Here is a 21624-nt window from a genome sequence, read left to right on the forward strand (position 1 = left end):
ACGGGAAGCATGGGCCCAATGCATGAGCTTCTTCCTTAGCATCGGCTTCACAAAACTTTTCCCTGATGGGGGCGTAGAGTCCATCCCTACCGTGGAGAATGCCAACGGATTTATAATAGGATGCTTGTCTGAAGACTCTGACTCATTTTCTTGCTCCCATGAGCGGGAAAGGGCATCGGCCTTGCGATTCTGAGAGCCCGGACAGAACTGGAGTTTAAAGTCGAACCTGGAAAAGAAAAGTGCCCATCTGGCCTGACGAGGGTTGAGACATTGTGCGCCCTTCAGGTATAAAAGGTTCTTGTGGTCTGTAAGTATGGTGATTAAATGAGAAGCTCCCTCCAACAGATACCTCCACTCTTCTAGAGCGAGCTTGATGGCTAGCAACTCCTGGTCGCCAATGGCATAGTTGCGCTCAGCTGGGGAGAACTTCCGGGAGAAGAAACTGCAAGGATGTAAATGGCCATCTTTAGCCCTCTGAGATAACACCGCTCCTACTCCAACGGAGGAGGCATCAACCTCTAGGATGAAAGGAGAGTCGATGTCAGGCTGTTTCAGGACAGGCGCAGAGATGAACCTCTGTTTTAAAAGATGAAAAGCTTGCATGGCTTCTTCAGACCACTTGGACAGGTTAGCACCCTTCTTGGTGAAAGCAGTAATAGGCGCCACAATGGTGGAAAAGTCTCGTATAAACTTTCGGTAATAATTGGCGAACCCTAAGAACCTCTGGACCCCTTTGAGGGTTAAGGGTACCGGCCAATTCTGAATTGCTTGTAGTTTCTCAGGATCCATCTCTAGTCCGGAACCGGACACAATGTACCCTAGAAACGGAATGGACTTGACTTCAAAGACGCATTTTTCTAATTTGCAATAGAGATGATTGACACGGAGACGGGACAGAACCTCTTTAACCCAAAAACGATGTTCCTCTAAATCGTTGGCAAAAATGAGGATATCGTCTAGATAGACCACGACATGACGGTATAGAATGTCTCTGAAAATCTCATTGACAAAATGCTGGAAGACAGCTGGAGCATTGCTCAATCCGAAGGGCATGACGAGGTACTCATAATGTCCGTCACGGGTGTTAAAGGCGGTCTTCCACTCGTCACCCTCACGGATCCGGATGAGATTGTATGCACCTCGCAAGTCCAGCTTTGTAAAGATGGTAGCTCCGCTAACTCTGTCAAAGAGCTCAGTAATCAGGGGTAAAGGATAACGGTTCTTGATGGTAATGTCGTTCAAACCTCTGTAGTCGATGCACGGCCGCAGACCACCATCTTTCTTTTTTACAAAAAAGAAGCCTGCGCCGGCTGGGGAAGAAGAAGGTCGAATGAACCCCTTTGCTAGGTTCTCTTTAATGTATTCCTCCATAGAATGCGTCTCAGGCAGAGACAACGGATAAGTTCGGCCTCGAGGTGGAACCTTCCCTGGAGCGAGATCAATCGGGCAGTCCCATTCTCTATGAGGAGGAAGGATATCAGCAGAAGCTTTACTGAACACATCCGTGAAATCTTGATATGGAGGAGGTGGAACATCAGACGACCTGGGGGCGGAAGAACAGACAGGCAATACTTTAAACAAACATGTCTCTGCACAGGAGGAACCCCATGCCAGGATTTGCGTAGTCGTCCAATCAATTGTAGGATTGTGAAGACGGAGCCATGGAAGGCCCAGGACCACAGGATGTGTGGCTCTTGGAATCACTAAAAGTGAAATAAGTTCGGAATGAAGAACTCCCACTCTCAGACGAACTGGTAGAGTCCTTAGAGCAATAACAGTATCAAAAATTTTACTGCCATCCACGGCAGTTAAGGAAAAGGAGGAAGGAAGTCTCTCGGTGGGTAGGGACCACCGTTTAACATAGGCTTCAGTAATAAAGTTCCCAGCTGCTCCGGAATCAAGGAGAGCAATGACGTTCCGATAACGTTGAGCAACTTGAAGCGAGACTGGGAGATTACAATCATGAGGAGATGGAGAGGAGATCATTACTCCTAGCCGGCCCTCTCCTGGGCGAGCTAGGGTTTGGAGTTTTCCCGGACGTTCGGGACAGGCATTGATGGTGTGAGACGGAGCTGCACAGTAAAGACAAAGAGACTCAGAGAGACGTCTTCGGCGCTCAGCAGGAGTTAAACGGGAACGGCCAATTTGCATGGGCTCATCTTTAGATGGTGACAGTTGACGAGGAGGAGGAGCAGAAGATTTTGGAGCAGATGATCTTCCACGCTCAGTTGCTCTCTCTCTGAAACGTAAATCAACTTTCGTGCAGAGTGAGATTAGCTCATCTAACTTAGAAGGTAAGTCTCTGGTAGCTAACTCATCTTTAATAAGCTCAGATAAGCCATGCCAGAATGCAGCATACAGGGCCTCGTCGTTCCATGCCAGTTCGGATGCCAGGATCTGGAACTGTATCAGATATTGTCCTACAGTACGTGACCCCTGGCGTAAACGGAGAATCTCGGATGAAGCTGAGGTTACCCGGCCTGGCTCGTCGAAGATGCGCCTGAATGTTGACACGAATGCAGTGTAAGAAGATAGCAGGGTGTCGGACCTCTCCCATAACGGTGATGCCCAGTCAAGGGCGGAGCCACTGAGAAGAGAGATGATGTAGGCAATTTTTGTACGGTCACTGGGAAAATTGCCAGGTTGTAGCTCAAACTGAATCTCACACTGGTTGAGAAATCCCCTGCAGAATCTTGGAGATCCGTCAAATTTTGCTGGCGTTGGAAGATGAAGACGTGGAGCAGAAATGGGTAAGGTGGGTGGGGTTATAGCTGGAGTCACTGTGGTTGACGCACCAGATGCGCCTGATCCACGGAGAGTTGTCTGAATCCCATCCAGCCGAGTAGAGAGATCCTGGAGACAGCGGATGATGTGGCCCTGTGCAGCCTCCTGATGTTCTAGTCGGGCTGCCAGTTCTTGCATCGGCCTGGCCGCTTGATCCTGGTCTCCGGCTGGATTCATTAGGTCAGTGCTTACTGTCACAACTGAGGGCCTGAGCTGACGGGAGGCAGCCTCAGTTGTAGGGGCTGAGATGTACCGGAACCTGGGAGGTTGTATCAGACCCCTGGACATGTAAGTAACATGAATAATAACTGCCCGAAGGCGTGACCACGACAACTTGGATAAAAGTCAATGATGTTTATTATGACAACTCCGCAACACAGCAGCAGTAAAAGAAAACGTAAAAGTCAGCAAATAATAAATACAGTTCCTGGGTACTACAGGATGGCAGGAGCCACAGGGCACTGGTAGTGTGAGATAGTTCTTATGATCTTCTAGATGGAAAGTCCTTACCAGGCCCGACTGTAGCAATGGAGATAACCCAGGATTGTGCCAGCTGGTGTTCCAGGAAAAGCTGGGTTGCTGAAGGTAAAACAGCTGCTGTGGATACTGGCTGGAACCAGACTGTTGTTAGCACGGAGTGGATACTGGCTGGAACCAGTTAAATAATAAATGAACTTGGGAGCGATGAAATATGAACTGGAATGTAGAACTTGAGAGCGGAGAAATAATAATACCGGTGGAGAGTGGTAAAGTGTAGAAAGGACACCGGCCCTTTAAGGGAAGCTGTACTCTGCTGGAAGCTGAGCTGGAAGCAGGTAATGTTGTAGCTGGAAACAGATGAATCCACAATGGATTGGAGAGTCAGGCTACACCGCAGGTGGAATGCTGGTGCGGGTCTCTATGGTGGAAGTCTTGAGACAGGAGCTGGAACCTGGAAGACAATCACAGGAGAGAGACAAACAGGAACTAGGTTTGACAACCAAAGCACTGACGCCTTCCTTGCTCAGGCACAGTGTATTTATACCTGCAGCAAGGAAGGGATTGGCTAGGCAATTATGCAGATTAACAATACTGACAACAGATTGGAGGAAATGATCAGCTGACAGAATCCAAGATGGCTGCGCCCATGCAGACACTTGGAGGGAAGTTTGGTTTGTAATCCATGTGGTAATGAAAACAGTAATGGCGGCGCCGGCCACTGGAGACAGGAGACGCCAGGCTGACAAGTGCACATCCAACCACGCGGACACAGCGGAGGCCGCGGCTGACGTAATCGCCACTCTGACACTCTGCATGCAGAAGCTCAGGGACGGCGGCGGAGGCCGCGGGAGACGCCATGCCAGATGTAATAAGGCGTTACTGTGACAGCGTCTCAGAGAGACAGGAGAGGATGCAGGAATGTGAACATTAGGATAACAGATGGGATCCGGTCCTGGAGCGCTGAGCCAGCCTTAGGAGGCATCTGATGGGTAAGAAATGGCGTCCAGATACCCGGATCGTGACATTCCGGAGGAAGTCATTCTTATCCTGATCAAAGCCAGGAAGGATGTCAGCCTGAAGTTCAGACGTTGTAAGGGAGTGCTGCATGTTCAGCCCCTTTTTTGTGCCCCAGTGGCACCTTGGGATCTCAATGTGGTTTTGAAGTTCCTGGAATCACATTGGTTTGAGCCACTTCAAACCGTGGATTTGAAATATCTCACATGAAAAGTGGTCATGTGTTGGCTCTGGCTTCAGCCAGGCATGTGTCAGAATTGGCGGCTTTGTCATAAAAAAGCCCTTACCTGACTTTCCATATGGATAGGGCAGAGTTGAGGACTCGTCCTCACTTTCTCCCGAAGGTGGTATCAGGTTTTCACTTGTACCAACCTATTGTGGTGCCTGCGGCTACTAGGGATCTGGAGGATTCCAAGTTACTGGACGTAGTCAGCGCCCTGAAAAATTATATTTCCAGGACGGCTGGAGTCAGAAAAACTGACTCGCTGTTTATCCTAGATGCACTGAACATGCTGGGTGCTCCTGCTTCTAAGCAGACTATAGCGCGCTGGATTTGTAGCACTATTCAGCTTGCGCATTCTGCGGTGGGACTACCGCAGCCTAAATCTGTAAAAGCCCATTCCACATGGAAGGGGGCTCATCTTGGGCGGCTGCCCGTGGGGTCTCGGCTTTACAACTTGGCCGAGCTGCTACTTGGTCAGGGGCAAACACGTTACAAAATTCTACAAATTTGATACCCTGGCTGAGAAGGACCTTGAGTTCTCTCATTCGGTGCTGCAGAGTCATCCGCTCTCTCCCGCCCGTTTGGGCAACTTTGGTATAATCCCCATGGTCCTTACGGAGTCCCCAGCATCCACTAGGACGTCAGAGAAAATAAGATTTTACTCACCGGTAAATCTATTTCTCGTAGTCCGTAGTGGATGCTGGGCGCCCATCCCTAGTGCGGATTGTCTGCAATACTTGTAAATAGTTATTGTTACACAAATCGGGTTGTTATTGCGAACCATCTATTCAGAGGTTCCATTGTTATCATACTGTTAACCGGGGTTCCTATCACGAGTTATATGGTGTGATTGGTGTGGCTGGTATGAGTCTTACCCGGGATTCAAAATCCTTCCTTATTGTGTCAGCTCTTCCGGGCACAGTGTCCTAACTGAGGCTTGGAGGAGGGTCATAGTGGGAGGAGCCAGTGCACACCAGATAGTCCTAAAGCTTTCTTTAGATGTGCCCAGTCTCCTGCGGAGCCGTCTATTCCCCATGGTCCTTACGGAGTCCCCAGCATCCACTACGGACTACGAGAAATAGATTTACCGGTGAGTAAAATCTTATTTTTTTTATGGCCTGTACTGATTTTTGGCTCTCCAAACTCCCATTGAAAGTATATGAAAAGGGGCGTGGTCATGGCACTTCACCCGTGGCCACGCCCCCTTTTCGAATTTGTACCTATTTTTATGTGTAAATTGTTGGAGGGTATGTTGCTGCACACGTAGTGGGCCTATTTTGGGGTGTGGACCTGGAGCTGCAGCTCCATCAGCCCCATTGTTAATCCTGCTATGGGAACACAAAGCAGCCAAAGGGCACCCCTCCCATTGGATGTAACCTGTGTGGGAGGGTGTTTCTCGCCCAATCAACTGTGGACTGGTTGTGATAGACCTGCCGCTAACCCAATGAGAGCTCCTAGCCACGCGCAGCGTTATCCACACAGTCACAGAGTGACAGATCTGGGCAATTATATAGGAGATAGTAGCACGCCATTAGAGACAACAACATTCAACAGACATAATTATGATAACTAAATAGCAAAACCGACATAATGGAAATAATATAGAAGCCAATTCTAGGACGCGAGAGATCAGTCCTTGGAGCAGGAGATGAGTAGTGCTTATTAAAGAAGTGCCCCTAGAGGAGTCCCCTGCACTTGACTATAATCCGAAGGTTTAGGTGAGTAAAATAGCACTCTTCAGGGAGCAGGTGTCCAAGTGATGATGAAGCAAATCAAGCTGGCAAAGACAGCACAAATGAGCACTCTCAACCGCGGAGTAAGGGTCCCTGCAATCCCAGGGGAGCCGAGGCTAGGTAGGTCCAAGCACCAACACTTAGCTGTCCGCAAGGGTGGTAACCAGATACAGGAAGGAGAAAGGATGGAAAGGCAGGGTAACACTAAAGAAAAAGTGGGACAAAGATTGGGACAAGGAGGTAAACACAAGGGTATGGGGGAGGGGGCAGGGGGCAAGAAAAGACAAACAGGGAAAAGAAAATCAATGACTCCTCAAGGCATCGGGGTTCCTCCATGGGAGGTGAAGCAGACAGATGGTACTGCAGGTAAATTACAGGCAGCGGCACTGAGGAAGGCATTGTCGATCTCATGTCAGTCACTGATGAATGAGTAAGTAGGCAGTAAGAGCAGGGCGTCCCCGGAGTGAGGAAAGCCCCAGGCCCCAGATGCCCTATCAGCCATCAGAAGAGGAGCCACTGACACAGCAAAGATGCAGGTAGGTCAGGTCAGGTTCCCGGTCTCCCGCATCCCAGGTCACACTGGAGCCCTTAGAGGAGCATGTGGCAGGGAGAGTAGATGTACAACTGGAGGAGCCGCAACCATTAAAAACAGGGGGGCAGATGTACTAAGACTTGGAGAGTGTTAAGGTGGAGAGAGGTAAACTGTCAACCAATCAGAGCTGCTAACTATCATTTTTCAAACACAGCCTGTAACATGGCAGTTAGGAGCTGACAGGCTGGTACTTTATCTCTCTCCACTTTATTACTCTCCAAGGCTTAATACATCTCCCACATGATCACTGAGGTGGCAAGGCTAGCAATGTGTGATGCAGTAATCCACCCAAGCTCCGGGGGGATGGAGTGGGAGCCTGTGGAGAAGACAGGCAGTCCTCGATGCAGGGAGCCACCTGGAGATCTGCACAGTGCAGGTCCCCGACAATGACAGCAGGTAAGCTTTAGCTTTTGGGGAGGGACAATTCCAGTGGCGTCAGAAGTGAGTCAGGGTAGTTGAAGCCACCTCCACCAGATCAGGCAGCAGAAGCAAACATGGATCACAAGCCGGTCAAGATCCCGGAGTCCCAGCAGGTTAATTAAAGTGGCAGATACATTTATATTTATTCTGTGAAGGGTAAATACTGGCTGCTTATGCATGTAGCCCACAAACGTTAGCGTTCATCTTTTACAGCAATTTAGATTTCAGTTTGAACACACCCCACCCACATCTAAATCTCTCTGCATATGTTACATCTGCCCCCCCCCCCCCCCCCGGAGAGCATGGTTTTGCCCAGTTGCTTGCTTTTTTTGCTTTACTGACAAAAATGTACCAGGCCTCATGTTTCTGTTATTTTAAGACGGTTGATGTTGCTTAAAATTAGGTTGTAGGTCAGTTTGCTAAATATAAGAATTTCACTTCCCGTTTCCCTGTGGACATCATAGTTCTATGAAATAGTAAAAAGCAGAACATGTTTACATTAAAACCAAACGTTTAGAAAGTTTCCATCAATTACAAAAACAACTGGCAGATCTACGCACAGGAGAGAAATGAGGAATACTACCGATCACAAGATAAAGACAGGTAATTATGTTTCAGTGTTATTGTAACAGGCAACAAAGGTAGATATAGAAAAGGGAGGTTTGGACTGTACACATATGACATATGATATATTTATAATAAACTTGCACAACATTGCTATTACAGGAATGCCGGAAATAAATGGGTTTACATTTTGGTAAAATAATTACTGCCGATCTACAGCTACAAGGTGACCTCATTCCAGACCTCTCAATATTTGCATATTTTTTTTCAATACTTTTGTTTGCAAAACATATAAAGCTATCCTAGAGAACAGTAGGGTCTATGTACTGAGCGTTGGGGAGAGATAAAGTGGATGGAGATAAACTACCAGCTAATCAGCTCCTAACTGACATGTTACAGGCTGGGTTTGAAAAATACAGTTAAGAGCTGGTTGGATGGTACTTAATCTCTCTCCACTTTGGCCCTCATTCCGAGTTGTTCACTCGCTAGCCGCTTTTCGCAGCAGTACACACGCTAAGCCGCCGCCCTCTGGGAGTGTATCTTAGCTTAGCAGAATTGTGAACGAAGTATTCGCAATATAGCGAAAAGATTTTTCTTTGCAGTTTCTGAGTAGCTCAAGACTTACTCCTCCAGTGCGATCAGTTCAGTGCTTGTCGTTCCTGGTTTGATGTTACAAACACACCCAGCGTTCGCCCAGCCACTCCCCCGTTTCTCCAGCCACTCCCGCGTTTTTCCCGAAAACGCCAGCGTTTTTCCAAACACTCCCCTAAAACGGCCAGTTTCCGCCCAGAAACACCCACTTCCTGTCAATCACACTACGATCAGCAGAACGAAGAAAAAACCTCGTAATGCCGTGAGTAAAATACCAAACTTCTTAGCAAATTTACTTGGCGCAGCCGCAGTGCGAACATTGCGCATGCGCAGTTAGCGGAAAATCGCACCGATGCGAAGGAAAATAACAAGCGAACAACTCGGAATGAGGGCCCTTATCTCTTTCAAGGCTTAGTACATAACTACACAGACCCTACAGTGTTACGAACAGCAGCTCTGTACAGATGGTGATATAACAACAAGTATGTTACCTGCATAAGAATCTTGCAAGTCTTTCCCTTTAAGGACATTTTATTTGAGCTTTGAATTCTTATACTTCTTATGCAAGTAACCGTCCCTTGGGTTTACAATCCACAAAGGGATTACCCTGTGCTTGGAGAGCCTCATTACTGATATCAATGTGATCTGATAGGAATATAAGCTTATTGGTGTTTATGATGTTTTTATCACAGTCGTAACTAGGTGTGGGCGAGAGGGGCATTGCACACAGCGCAATGCGCTGTGAGGCGGAAAAATCTCTGCATGCACCCGCCGCGCCACGCCACATAACGGCCCGCCCGCAATCGCCCACGACGGCGCAGCTCCGGCTCCCAGCTCCGCTCTATGTGCAGCTGCGGCTCTCCGGGCACCGGCGGGGCGTCGTTACAGGTCACGAAGCTGACCAAGAAGGCGGCCAGCAGCGCCAGCACCGGCCAGCGGCTCACCGGCAATCCGCTACACCTGGTAGCCGGGGGGCCATGATGGAGTGCTGGTGACCCGGGAGAGAAGGTACTCAGGGGGGTCAGCAGGGAGGGGAGAGGAGGAGGAGATGGATGTATGGGGATAGGGGGAGGTACCAGCACTGTCCCAGGCAGGGAGAGGAATGCAGTCGCTAGCCAGTGTATGATGACTCTTGTGGTGTAAGCAGCTGTAATGTAACCTCTGGGAGACAGTGCCCGGGGCAGGAAGCTCCTGGTATGGGAGGTATTACACACTATGCTATGTGGTAGTGAGTGACAACGTGTACGGGCAGGAGCAGGAATCACACTGAGTGGACTCTGCTGCTCTACATGTATAGAGAGTGCTGCCTCCCATTACATTAAGTATATACTTTGTAATACACACCTCACACCGGCTCTCTCCCTAGCCCTCCCCTCGCGTTCCTCACACCTGCTCTCTCCCTAGCCCTCCCCTCGCGTTCCTCTCACCTGCTCTCTCCCTAGTCCTCCCCTCGCGTTCCTCACACCTCTCTCCCTAGCCCTCCCCTCGCGTTCCTCTCACCTGCTCTCTCCCTAGCCCTCCCCTCGCGTTCCTGACACCTGCTCTCTCCCTAGCCCTCCCCTCGCGTTCCTCACACCTGCTCTCTCCCTTGCCCTCCCCTCGCGTTCCTCTCACCTGCTCTCTCCCTAGCCCTCCCCTCGCGTTTCTCACACCTGCTCTCTCCCTAGCGCTCCCCTCGCGTTCCTCTCACCTGCTCTCTCCCTAGCCCTCCCCTTGCGTTCCTCACACCTGCTCTCTCCCTAGCCCTCCCCTCGCGTTCCTCACACCTGCTCTCTCCCTAGCCCTCCCCTCGCGTTCCTCTCACCTGCTCTCTCCCTAGCCCTCCCCTCGCGTTCCTCACACCTGCTCTCTCCCTAGCCCTCCCCTCGCATTCCTCACACCTGCTCTCTCCCTAGCCCTCCCCTCGCGTTCCTCACACCTGCTCTCTCCCTAGCCCTCCCCTCGCGTTCCTCTCACCTGCTCTCTCCCTAGCCCTCCCCTCGCGTTCCTCACACCTGCTCTCTCCCTAGTCCTCCCCTCGCGTTCCTCACACCTCTCTCCCTAGCCCTCCCCTCGCGTTCCTCTCACCTGCTCTCTCCCTAGCCCTCCCCTCGCGTTCCTGACACCTGCTCTCTCCCTAGCCCTCCCCTCGCGTTCCTCACACCTGCTCTCTCCCTTGCCCTCCCCTCGCGTTCCTCTCACCTGCTCTCTCCCTAGCCCTCCCCTCGCGTTTCTCACACCTGCTCTCTCCCTAGCGCTCCCCTCGCGTTCCTCTCACCTGCTCTCTCCCTAGCCCTCCCCTTGCGTTCCTCACACCTGCTCTCTCCCTAGCCCTCCCCTCGCGTTCCTCACACCTGCTCTCTCCCTAGCCCTCCCCTCGCGTTCCTCTCACCTGCTCTCTCCCTAGCCCTCCCCTCGCGTTCCTCACACCTGCTCTCTCCCTAGCCCTCCCCTCGCATTCCTCACACCTGCTCTCTCCCTAGCCCTCCCCTCGCGTTCCTCACACCTGCTCTCTCCCTAGCCCTCCCCTCGCGTTCCTCTCATCTGCTCTCTCCCTAGCCCTCCCCTCGCGTTCCTCACACCTGCTCTCTCCCTAGCCCTCCCCTCGCGTTCCTCACACCTGCTCTCTCCCTAGCCCTCCCCTCGCGTTCCTCACACCTGCTCTCTCCCTAGCCCTCCCCTCGCGTTCCTCACACCTGCTCTCTCCCTAGCCCTCCCCTCGCGTTCCTCACACCTGCTCTCTCCCTTGCCCTCCCCTTGCGTTCCTCTCACCTGCTCTCTCCCTAGCCCTCCCCTCGCGTTTCTCACACCTGCTTTCTCCCTAGCCCTCTCCCTGTGTGCCGCTCACCTGCTCTTTCCCTAGCTCTCCCCCAGTGTTCCTCACACCTGCTTTCTCCCTAGCTCTCACCCAGTGTGCCACTGTGCTGCTGTAATGTGTAAAAAAGAGGGACTCTGCCTGCCTAATGGGTAAAAAGGGGGACTCTGCCTGCCTAATTTGTAAAAAAGGTGGACTCTACCTGCTGTTACAGTATGTGTAAAAAGGGGACTCTACCTGCTGTAATGTGTAAAAAGGGAAACTCTGCTGCCGTAATGGGTAAAAAGGGGGACTCTACCTGCTGTAATGTGTAAAAGGGAGCTCTTTGGCCACGCTCCTTCCCCACAATGCCACGCCCCTATACTTTTTGCGCGCGCCAGCGTTGTGCACTGGCCCTGTTTTGTATAGGATGGGGGGTGGGTGGGGGGGGCGCCAGTGTTTTTTCTTGCACACAGTGCCAAAATATCTAGTTACGGCTCTGGTTTTTATAACTCATGTTGCAATTAATTTAGGTGATTGATGAATCCTATTGATTTTATTTTTTTACTTGTGAATGTTTTAAATAATGCATCTCATTAGCAAGCCAATCTTTCTTTAAAACCTAGCAGTACATGTTTTCTTCTATACCATGGGGATACATTTTATTTAAAAAACAAAAAACTTGGTGGCTGAGAAAGCACATGCAACCAGCTTAGGGCCAATCAGAAAATGGGTTCTATTATCAGTCCCCTGCATTTCACAAAAGGGGTGCTATTATCAGTCCTTTTGAGCGTCAACAAAAGGGGAGTTATTGTAACTCCCCCGCCACTGATACCCCTTTTCCACCTACTGAGCATGGGTCGCAACCGGGAGCCTGACACTGGTGCTACCCGGCTGCGGCCCGTGCTCAGCCCCCTTTCCCACTGCGCTCACCAACCCAGCATATTGCCGGTTTGGTGATTCTGGCTGCTAGTGACGCGGCAGGGGTGGTGCTGGGAGATCACATGATCTCCCAGCGATGCCCTTCCATACATTGTAAACGGGAGCCGTGACGCATCGACGCGGCTTCCGTTTACACTACAACCCTACCCGGATCATTCCCGTGTCCTACCCAGGTAGTTACCCTGGTAGGATTCACAGATCAATTGATCCGGGTTTTTGCGGGGGGACCCATTTCCACTAGCAAAAAACACGGGTAAATGCGTGCCCCCGTGCATTTACCCGTGTTTTTTGAGCTAGTGGAAAAGGGGTATAACATGGCTGCCACCACAGGCGTCACACAGGGTGACATTATCCTGCATCAACTGGCTCCTGTCACTGAGAAGGAACCGGCATTGCAGACACAAGTGTCTGGGGGCAGTCCAGCATCTCCGGGAATGCTGTGGAGACCACCGGAGTGAGGTAATAATGGGAGGCACGTGTCAGAGGCATGCGAGGGGGTTACTATTGGCTGCAGTGAATAGGTGTTTCTATAATAGGTGCAAGGTGTGCAGTACACCCGGGTCCCTGGGTCCAGTGGGGCCCACACCACGACCATATATTATACTTTGCCCTTTGGAGTCCTGTGGCTCTACACGGCAGACACAAGTCACTTGGAAAATGGCTGTCGATGCCATTTTTGAGTGATTTGCGCATGTGTACTGGAGATGTCCCCGGGAACAAGTTGCAGGAACCCACGTAATGCCAGAGTCTACTCACTGCCACAGAAGAGGGGGCCTGCAACGGAGGCTGCAGGCGGGCCCTCTACTCTCTTAAAATGCCTCTGCTGTCCCTGTTGCCACCCCATTACACCATAACTTCACTTTGCACCACCATAAGGGTTGTGGCCAAGGGCCCCAGTGTAGGTGATATCCACAATCATCCCTGACTAAAGGTACTCCTAACCACATCCACTGCCCATCAGGGCTGCTGATTGCCATATTTTACCACCCAGAACAAATAAAAATAGGGAGGGTGTATGCGAAATCCCAATAGACAATTACCAAACAGACAAAAAACTTTCCATGTTTGCTAACTCAGACACCACAACAGGTTTTAATCCCCTTCATGCTTAATCATCTTTTTTTTCTTTAAATATTTGATCTAAGAATATTGCCATATTTTACCATAATTATTATCCCCAAGTTTTGATTATAACAATTACCACTGCAATCTCAGTTTGTTTGTTTGTTTGTATTTATGTTTTATTATACCAGCTACCATTTCTACATACTACTAGAGCAGTGATTTTCAACCTTTTTTTAATCGCGGCACACCGAAGAACAATGTTTTTAAATTGCCAATGCACACCATCCGTTCCCCACAGAAACCCCCCAAAAAACACACATTGGCCCTCACAGTAATAAAAAATCCACACATACATTGGCCTACACAGAAAAAAACTGACATTGCTCCCCACATAAATCATGTTGCTCCTTACATAAATCCTATTGCTCCCCACATAAATCAATCACATTGCTCCCCACATAAATACTATTTCTCCCCACATGAATTATTCACATTGTTCCCCCCATAAATCCTATTGCTCCCCACAGGAGAAATAAAATAACAAATTTTAGCCCCTACCGGTCAGCTGTCCTCCTCCCTGTCCCTCAGTGGCGGGGGTTGTTGATAGTGGATTGCTGCGAATACTAAACAGGGGGCGGTCGGGCAGGTGTGGATGTGGGTGGGCAAGGAAAGTTGTGGATGCAGGCGAAAATTGGAAGATGGCAAAAAAAGGAAGTCAAGTGGTGAGAAGACTGCGCACTAAGGCTGCCTACTGAATCAAATAACCAAATTCAGTGTTTCTCCAAACACCTCAACAATAGTACAAAGCAAGTGGGTTTAGGATAAATGACAATAAGCAGGCGCCTAAATCAAATAACAAAGGTATGGCAATACATTCCTTATATGATGAAGGGTCTCTTCATAGCTCCATTCCCTTTTGACAGATGAATTCTCACCATGTGGGAAAAGATCAGAAATATATCATGTGTAGTACAATTAATTTAATAAACTGACATACACATACATAAAACTCTAAAGAAGACACAATAAAAAGATGATCCCCAAGTTCTGGTACATATGGTTCTGATAGCACAATTACCAGAGTTCGTTGAGAACTGGTGTGAAGCAGCTCTCAAACAGGCAAGATGATAAAAAGTCACCAGATAGTCTCCCGGGGTGGACAGTCCGTGAATGCCCTCGGGCAACCAGTGTTGCAGTCCAATCGACCAGAAACTCGGGGTCCAGGTAAACAGCCGATGCGTTTCGACCCAAGTACTCTGGGTCTTTTTCAAGGCAGAATGAAAGTCTCTGTAACAGAACTAGCTTATATACCCCCTAAAGCCAATCCCCTTCCTCTATCCATTAAACCTCTGTGGGCCAATCAGAGGTCGCTGTCACGATCCGGGTATCTGGACGCCATTACTTACCCTTCAGATGCCTCCTAAGGCTGGCTCAGCGCTCCAGGACCGGATCCCATCTGTTATCCTGATGTTTACATTCCTGCATCCTCTCCTGTCTCTCTGAGACGCGGTCACAGTAAACGCCATATTACATCTGGCATGGCGTCTCCCGCGGCCTCCGCCGCCGTCCCTGAGTTTCTGCATGCAAAGTGTCAGAGTGGCGATTACGTCAGCCGCGGCCTCCGCTGTGCCCGCGTGGTTTGGATGTGCATTCATCAGTCTGGCGTCTCCTGTCTCCTGTGGCCGGCGCCGCCATTGCTGCTTCAATTCTCACATGGATTACAAACCAAACTTCCCTCCAAGTGTCTGCATGGGCGCAGCCATCTTGGATTTTGTCATCTGATCATTTCCACCAATCTGCTGTCTGTATTGTTGATTTGCATAATTGCCTAGCCAACCCCTTCCTTGCTGCAGGTATAAGTAAGCTGTGCCTGAGCAAGGAAGGCGTCAGTGCTTTGGTTGTCTAACCTAGTTCCAGTTTGTCTCTCTCCTGTGGTTGTCTTCCAGGTTCCAGCTCCTGTCTCCAGACTTCTGCTATAGAGACCCGCACCAGCATTCCATCTGCGGTGTAGCCTGACTCTCCGATCCATTCTGGACTCACCTGTTTCCAGCTACAACAATCACCTGCTTCCAGCCCAGCTTCCAGCAGTGTACAGCTTCTCTTAAAGGGCCGGTGTCCTTTTCTGCAGTTTACCACTCTCCACCGGTATTATTATTTCACCGCTCTCAAACTCCAAACTTCATTATTATTTCATCGCTCTCAAGTTCGTTTATTATTTAACTGGTTCCAGCCAGTATCCACTCCATACCAACAACAGTCTGGTTCCAGCCAGTATCCACAGCAGCCGTTTTACCTTCAGCAGCCCAGCCTTTCCTGGAACATCAGCTGGTACGATCCTGGGTTCTCTCCATTGCTACAGTCAGGCCTGGTAAGGACTTTCCAACTAGAAGATTATAAGAACTGTCTCACTCTACCAGTGCCTGTGGCCCTTGCCACCCTGTAGTACCCAGGAATTGTATTTATCCTCTGTTGACTTTTATGTTTCCTTTTACTGCTGCTGTGTTACGGAGTTTGTCACAATAAACATCATTGACTTTTATCCTGGTTGTCGTGGTCACTCCTTCGGGCAGTTATTCTACATGTTACTTACATGTCTAGGGGTCTGATACAACCTCCCAGGTTCCGTTACATCTCAGCCCCTACAACTGAGGCTGCCTCCCGTCAGCTCAGGCCCTCAGTTGTGACAGTCGCATTGTTCCTATATTCACTATTTAAAGGTGCATCCATATGTCAATCAAATATGTGCATAACCGGTGGTTGGTCCAGATGGGAGCCACGCCTCGTGTCTCTGAATGCGCGGGATCTCAAACCCGCGGTGACGTCATCTCCTAGGCAACCAACGTGCTCCCGGAAGTCGTCATGTCCGATCTGCCGGCGGCTCCCCCTCATCCTTTTCCCTAGCAGCCGTGCCGAGACACTCCCGGAAGTTGTCATTCGGAGTCCGCTGGCGTCATCCCCACGGCGACTCCGCTGCCGTGGCAACCTGTGATGCGTCCCCGCAGTTGATTCCTCACCACACACGCAGAACCCTTAGCGTCACATCCGTTTCAACAGCTTCTCCCGACCTGCCGTCTCCATAATACATTGTTGCCATGGTGATCCTCACAAACACATGCACTCTCCCCATGATCCAGGAAGTCTAATTTTTTTTAAAATGCTCTTAATGAGATCTAAAAAGCAGACAAAAAACATGCAATATATAATGAGTGTATGCAATAAAAAAAGTATATGCAATCTGATGACAACATATAGTTAAATGAAATATTAAAAATAAAATAATAAAAACCACTTTGATTCGTCACAAAACAAATGTACACTCCTCATGGTCCAAGAAGCCTAAGTTTTTCCAATACTCTTAATAGGGTCTAAAAAACAGACAGAAATCCTCCGACGTATAATGAGTATATACAATAAAAAACATTCAGAAGAATATATGAAATCTAATAAATACAGCAGCATGAGATTAAAAGATGTTATAAAAACCACTTTAATTCGAAGTCTTTGTTAATGCCTAGTGGATGAAGAGTGTTAAGATTAAAAATCAATTTCATCTCGCATTTAGCTAGTAGGGAGGCACTGTCCTTTTGGCGAGAATTGCACCTCACCAATTTGATTCCAGCAAATCTCACAATATTTGAGACCGAACAATTATGAACTGTTTTGAAATGGCTGGAGAGGGCATGGGTCTCCAACCCTTTTTTGATATTTCTACAGTGCTCCCCTATCCGTATCTTTAGGGCACGTGAAGTACGCCCTATATAGAACAAGTGGCATGAACATTCTATAAAATAAATGACATTACTCATATTACAAGTAATAAAATCTTCCACTTTAAAAGTATACCCATTTATGGTGATTACATCCAGTTTTCTAGTACCATCACTTTTGACTTCTCTGCATCCTGTACATGACCCACAGCGGTGGAACCCTTTGGTGGCAATTCTCCCTTCCCGTTTCTTTAAAGGGAGATAGCTCCTCACCAATGAATTTTTTAAATTTGGGGCTTTCTTGTAGATAAAAACCGGACGTTCCGGAATTACCGCTTTTAAAACCGGATCTTTCCTCAGGATGTTCCAATTTTTCTTAAAGGAATTTTCTAGGACTTTATATTGGGAGTTGTAACCCCTAATGAATGCCCACTCATATCTATTGTTGTGGGATGTTTTTCCAGTATTTGTCTTTAGTAGGTCTCGCCTATCTACTTTCTCAACCTCATCTAATGCTCGTTCTATATTCTCCATTTTGTAGCCATTTCTTAAAAATCTTGTTTTCAATTCATCTGCTTGTTCCTTAAAAATATTATCATGTGTAGTTTCTTTTCATCCGTTTCAACTGGCCTAATGGAATCGAATTTAGCCAATTGATATGGTGGCAGCTATCGTAACCAATGTATGTTCTTGAGTCAATCTGTTTAGTAAACGTCCTGGTGCAGATTTCATGATTTTCTATGGTAACCGTAATATCTAAGAAGTCCACTGTAATTTGATCACTCTTGAAAACAAGTTCTATATTAAGAGAATTTGTATTCAAGTAGGAACAAAATTGATCCAAGACTTCCTTTTCTCCTCTCCATATGAAAAAAATATCATCGATATAGCGACACCAGGACACCAGATTCGCTCCAAACGGGTTGTTGTTCCAAACAACCTCCGTCTCCCATTCTCCCATAAAAATTTATAAACATTTTAAAGTGCAAGATTTTATTACTTGTAATATGAGTAATGTCATTTATTTTATAGAATGTTCATGCCACTTGTTCTATATAGGGCATACTTCACGTGCCCTAAAGATACGGATAGGGGAGCACTGTAGAAATATCAAAAAAGGGTTGGAGACCCATGCCCTCTCCAGCCATTTCAAAACAGTTCATAATTGTTCGGTCTCAAATATTGTGAGATTTGCTGGAATCAAATTGGTGAGGTGCAATTCTCGCCAAAAGGACAGTGCCTCCCTACTAGCTAAATGCGAGATGAAATTGATTTTCTCTAACGTCCTAGTGGATGCTGGGGACTCCGTCAGGACCATGGGGGATTAGCGGCTCCGCAGGAGACAGGGCACAAAAATAAAGCTTTAGGATCAGGTGGTGTGCACTGGCTCCTCCCCCTATGACCCTCCTCCAAGCCTCAGTTAGGTTTTTGTGCCCGTCCGAGCAGGGTGCAATCTAGGTGGCTCTCCTAAAGAGCTGCTTAGAAAAAGTTTTTAGGTTTTTTATTTTCAGTGAGTCCTGCTGGCAACAGGCTCACTGCATCGAGGGACTTAGGGGAGAGAAGTGAACTCACCTGCGTGCAGGATGGATTGGCTTCTTAGGCTACTGGACACCATTAGCTCCAGAAAGAGTCGGAACACAGGTCTCACCCTGGGGTTCATCCCGGAGCCGCGCCGCCGACCCCCCTTGCAGATGCCGAAGATGGAAGAGGTCCAGAAGCAGGCGGCAGAAGACTCTTCAGTCTTCCTGAGGTAGCGCACAGCACTGCAGCTGTGCGCCATTGTTGTCAGCACACTTCACACAGCGGTCACGGAGGGTGCAGGGCGTTGGGGGGGCGCCCTGGGCAGCAATATATAATACCTTTTTATGGCTAAAAATACATCACATATAGCCCTTTGAGGCTATATGGATGTATTTAACCCCTGCCAGATCTCACAGATTCCGGAGAAGAGCCCGCCGAAATAGGGGGCGGGGCTTATTCTCCTCAGCACACAGCGCCATTTTCCTGCTCAGCTCCGCTGTGAGGAAGGCTCCCAGGACTCTCCCCTGCACTGCACTACAGAAACAGGGTAAAACAGAGAGGGGGGGCACTTTTTTTGGCGATATTAATATATTTAAGCTGCTATAAGGATACAACACTTATATAGGGTTGTTCCCATATATATTATAGCGCTTGGGTGTGTGCTGGCAAACTCTCCCTCTGTCTCCCCAAAGGGCTAGTGGGGTCCTGTCTTCAAGAGAGTATTCCCTGTGTGTCTGCTGTGTGTCGGTACGTGTGTGTCGACATGTATGAGGACGATGTTGGTGTGGAGGCAGAGCAATTGCCGGTAATGGTGATGTCACCCCCTAGGGAGTCGACACCGGAATGGATGGCTTTGTTTATGGAATTACGTGATAATGTCAGCACATTACAATCAGTTGACGACATGAGACGGCCGTCAAACCAGTTGGTACCTGCCCAGGCGTCTCAGACACCGTCAGGGGCTGTAAAACGCCCCTTTACCTCAGTCGGTCGATACAGACCCAGACACGGACACTGAATCTAGTGTCGACGGTGAAGAAACAAACGTATTTTCCAGTAGGGCCACACGTTATATGATCACGGCAATGAAGGAGACTTTGCATATCTCTGATACTACAAGTACCACAAAAAGGGGTATTATGTGGGGGGTAAAAAAACTACCTGTAGTTTTTCCTGAATCAGAGGAATTGAATGATGTATGTGATGAAGCGTGGGTTAACCCAGATAGAAAAGGGCTAATTTCTAAAAAGTTATTGGCATTATACCCTTTCCCGCCAGAGGTTAGGGCGCGCTGGGAAACACCCCCTAAGGTGGATAAGGCGCTCACACGCTTATCAAAACAAGTGGCGTTACCGTCTCCTGATACGGCCGCCCTCAAGGATCCAGCTGATAGGAGGCTGGAAACTACTCTAAAAAGTATATACACACATACTGGTGTTATACTGCGACCAGCCATCGCCTCAGCCTGGATGTGCAGTGCTGGAGTGGTCTGGTCGGATTCCCTGACTGAAAATATTGATACCCTGGATAGGGACAGTATTTTACAGACTTTAGAGCAATTAAAGGATGCTTTTCTTTATATGCGAGATGCTCAGAGGGATATTTGCACTCTGGCATCGAGAGTAAGTGCGATGTCCATATCTGCCAGAAGAAGTTTATGGACACGACAGTGGTCAGGTGATGCGGATTCCAAACGGCATATGGAAGTATTGCCGTATAAAGGGGAGGAATTATTTGGCGTCGGTCTATCGGATTTGGTGGCCACGGCAACTGCCGGGAAATCCACCTTTTTACCTCAGACCCCCTCTCAACAGAAAAAGACACCGTCTTTTCAACCGCAGTCCTTTCGGTCCTATAAGAACAAGCGGGCAAAAGGACAGTCATATCTGCCCCGAGGCAGAGGAAAGGGTAAGAGAGGGCAGCAAGCAGCCCCTTCCCAGGAACAGAAGCCCTCCGCGGGTTCTGCAAAGCCCTCAGCATGACGCTGGGGCTTTACAAGCGGACTCAGGAGCGGTGGGGGGTCGACTCAAGAATTTCAGCGCGCAGTGGGCTTGCTCACAGGTGGACCCCTGGATCCTGCAGGTAGTATCTCAGGGTTACAGGTTGGAATTCGAGAAGTCTCCCCCTCGCCGGTTCCTAAAGTCTGCTTTGCCAACGTCTCCCTCAGACAGGGCGACGGTATTGGAAGCCATTCACAAGCTGTTTTCTCAGCAGGTGATAGTCAAGGTACCCCTCCTACAACAGGGAAAGGGGTATTACTCCACGCTATTTGTGGTACCGAAGCCGGACGGCTCGGTAAGACCTATTCTAAATCTGAAATCTTTGAACCTGTACATACAAAAATTCAAGTTCAAGATGGAATCACTCAGAGCAGTGATAGCGAATCTGGAAGAAGGGGACTTTATGGTGTCCCTGGACATAAAAGATGCTTACCTGCATGTCCCAATTTGCCCTTCACATCAAGGGTACCTCAGGTTCGTGGTGCAAAACTGTCATTATCAGTTTCAGACGCTGCCGTTTGGATTGTCCACGGCACCTCGGGTCTTTACCAAGGTAATGGCCGAAATGATGATTCTTCTGCGAAGAAGAGGCGTATTAATTATCCCTTACTTGGACGATCTCCTGATAAGGGCAAGGTCCAGAGAACAGCTGGAGGACGGAGTAGCACTAACCCAAGTAGTGCTGCAACAACACGGGTGGATTCTGAATTTCCCAAAATCTCAGTTGACCCCGACAACACGTCTGCTGTTCCTGGGAATGATTCTGGACACGGTTCAGAAAAAGGTGTTTCTTCCGGAGGAGAAAGCCAAGGAGTTATCCGAACTTGTCAGGAACCTCCTAAAACCAGGAAAAGTGTCTGTGCATCAATGCACAAGAGTCCAGGGAAAGATGGTGGCTTCTTACGAAGCAATCCCATTCGGCAGATTCCACGCACGAACTTTTCAGTGGGATCTGCTGGACAAATGGTCCGGATCGCATCTGCAGATGCATCAGCGGATAACCTTATCGCCACGGACAAGGGTGTCTCTTCTGTGGTGGTTGCAGAGTGCTCATCTGTTAGAAGGCCGCAGATTCGGCATACAGGACTGGGTCCTGGTGACCACGGATGCCAGTCTGAGAGGCTGGGGAGCGGTCACACAGGGAAGAAACTTCCAGGGAGTATGGTCAAGCCTGGAGATGTCTCTTCACATAAATATACTGGAGCTAAGAGCGAT

General features: G+C 48.9%; 1 protein-coding gene across 5 annotated transcripts in view; it reads left to right on the plus strand.

Moving 5' to 3' along the window:
• Positions 1-21624, plus strand: part of LOC134936579 (CD209 antigen-like protein C) — a 171174-nt gene that overhangs the window by 51723 nt on the left and 97827 nt on the right. Inside the window, exon 1 of one of the 5 annotated variants that reach the window (XM_063931671.1) lies at positions 7749-7849. The exons of the other annotated variants lie outside the window; for them this stretch is intronic. Within the exon in view, the coding sequence (XP_063787741.1) occupies positions 7816-7849 (34 nt within the window). The 5' untranslated portion in view covers positions 7749-7815. Of the gene's footprint in view, positions 1-7748; positions 7850-21624 lie in introns of those variants that run through there. 5 annotated transcript variants of the gene reach the window in all.

This window comes from Pseudophryne corroboree, chromosome 6 (genome assembly GCF_028390025.1).
Source record: "Pseudophryne corroboree isolate aPseCor3 chromosome 6, aPseCor3.hap2, whole genome shotgun sequence".
Classification (NCBI taxonomy): domain Eukaryota; kingdom Metazoa; phylum Chordata; class Amphibia; order Anura; family Myobatrachidae; genus Pseudophryne; species Pseudophryne corroboree.